The 1,637-nt window shown below is 49.7% G+C and overlaps 1 protein-coding gene across 1 annotated transcript in view; it reads right to left on the bottom strand.

Annotated features, from left to right (window-relative positions):
* The window catches only part of FZR1 (fizzy and cell division cycle 20 related 1), a 14,487-nt gene that overhangs the window by 3,505 nt on the left and 9,345 nt on the right, over positions 1–1,637 (bottom strand). The window contains exon 12 of the mRNA XM_007951085.2: positions 3–23. Within this exon, the coding sequence (XP_007949276.1) occupies positions 3–23 (21 nt within the window). The remainder of the gene's footprint in view (positions 1–2; positions 24–1,637) is intronic.

The raw sequence follows: 1,637 nt of genomic DNA, 5'->3' as shown, positions 1-1,637 counted from the left end.
GCCTCTCCATCAGGGGACATGGCCTGTGGGAAGACAGAGGCCCCTACTGAGTCGCTGCTCTAAGGGCAAGGAGGGAGGACCGGCCCCCGGAGCCCAGGTGCTCCAGGGACTGGAGGAAGGACAGGGAAACCTACGTATGTACGCATATATGTACAGAGATCAAATCTAAACACACGTGTGCATGTGTGTATATACACGCACACGCATGTACTGGGAAATATTTATACACGGGGCATGTACACAATTGTGTCTATTGGATAAACTGGCGTTGGCAAAGAAGGAGCCCTGCTGGGAGGGCAGCTGAAGCACCTGGCGGCTGACGGAAAGGTCAGCAGCCCGACCCTCCAGCTGCCTGTGGAGAAGGGCTGTGGCAGCTGCTTCCTCACAGCTCGTGGGGGGGGGAGGGAGGGGGCGAAGGTCGGTCCGACTCACAGCACCCCACGCCCAGCAGAGCGAAGCACCGCCCCGTCCTGCCTCCTCCAATCAGTGCTGTGCTTGAGCCCACTGTTGCAGCCACTGTCAGTCCGGCTCATGGAAGGCCCTCCTCTGTTTGCCAAGCGTGGTCCTGCTCCAGGGACTGGTCCTTTCTGACAACATGACCAAAGGACAGGAGGCAAAATCTCACCATCCTTGCTTCCAAGGAGCATTCTTTCAAGACAGATTTGATCATTTTTCTGGCAGTCCATGGTGTATTCGATATTCTTCGCCACCACCACAATTCACGGGCACCAAGTCTTCTTCGGTCTTCCTTCTTCACTGCCCAGCTCTCTCAGGCATAGGAGGAGACTGAAGATACCATGGCGTGGGTCAGGTGCACCTCAGTCCTCAAGGTGACATTTTCACTTTTTAACACATTAAAGAGGTCTCTGGCAGCAGATTGGCTCAATAGAAACACATCACTTGATTTCCTGACTGCTGCTTCCACAGGCAATGACTGCGGATCCAAGTAATGACATCCCTGATGGCTTCAATCTTTTCTCCGTTTATCATGGTTTTGCTTACTGGTCCAGTGGCGAGGATTTCTGTTTTCTTTATGTTGACAGGTAACCAACCTGTAGCTGTCGACCTCCGTCGGCCCAGCTTGCTGGATCGCTTGCTCAGCATACAGACTGAATCAAGTCTGTTGACATGTAACCGACCTGTAGTTGCCGACCTCCGTCAGTCCAGCTTGCTGGATCACTTGGCTCAACTACAGACTGAATCAAGTCTGGTCAAAGGGTCCAATCTGGATGCACACCTGTCCTGATCTGAAAACAGAGCTTTCACTGTGTTGGAACAACAGCCTCCTGGTCTCTGTACAGGTTCCCCATGAGCACAATTAAATGTTCTGGAATTCCCACTCTTCTCAATGTTGTCCATAGTTTGTCATGATTCACACAGTCGAATGCCTTTGTATATAGTCAATAAAACAGAAGTAAACATCTTTCTGGTATTCTCTGCTTTCAGCCAAGATTCATCTGACATCAGCAACGATATTCCTCACTTCATGCTCTCCTGAATCCAGCGTGCATTTCTGGAAGTTCTCTGTTGATGTACTGCTATCACCATTTTTTAATTCTTTTCAGCAAAATTTTACTTGCATTCGTTACTTGCACTTTTTTTTTTTTATTATTAGGATTTGGGTGAAGATTTACAGA

Source organism: Orycteropus afer, unplaced genomic scaffold (genome assembly GCF_000298275.1).
Source record: "Orycteropus afer afer isolate SDZICR_OR568_19922 unplaced genomic scaffold, OryAfe1.0 scaffold00291, whole genome shotgun sequence".
NCBI classification, from domain to species: domain Eukaryota; kingdom Metazoa; phylum Chordata; class Mammalia; order Tubulidentata; family Orycteropodidae; genus Orycteropus; species Orycteropus afer.
The sequence above is the reverse complement of the archived record's forward strand: the minus strand, read 5'-3'. Positions and strand labels throughout refer to the sequence as shown.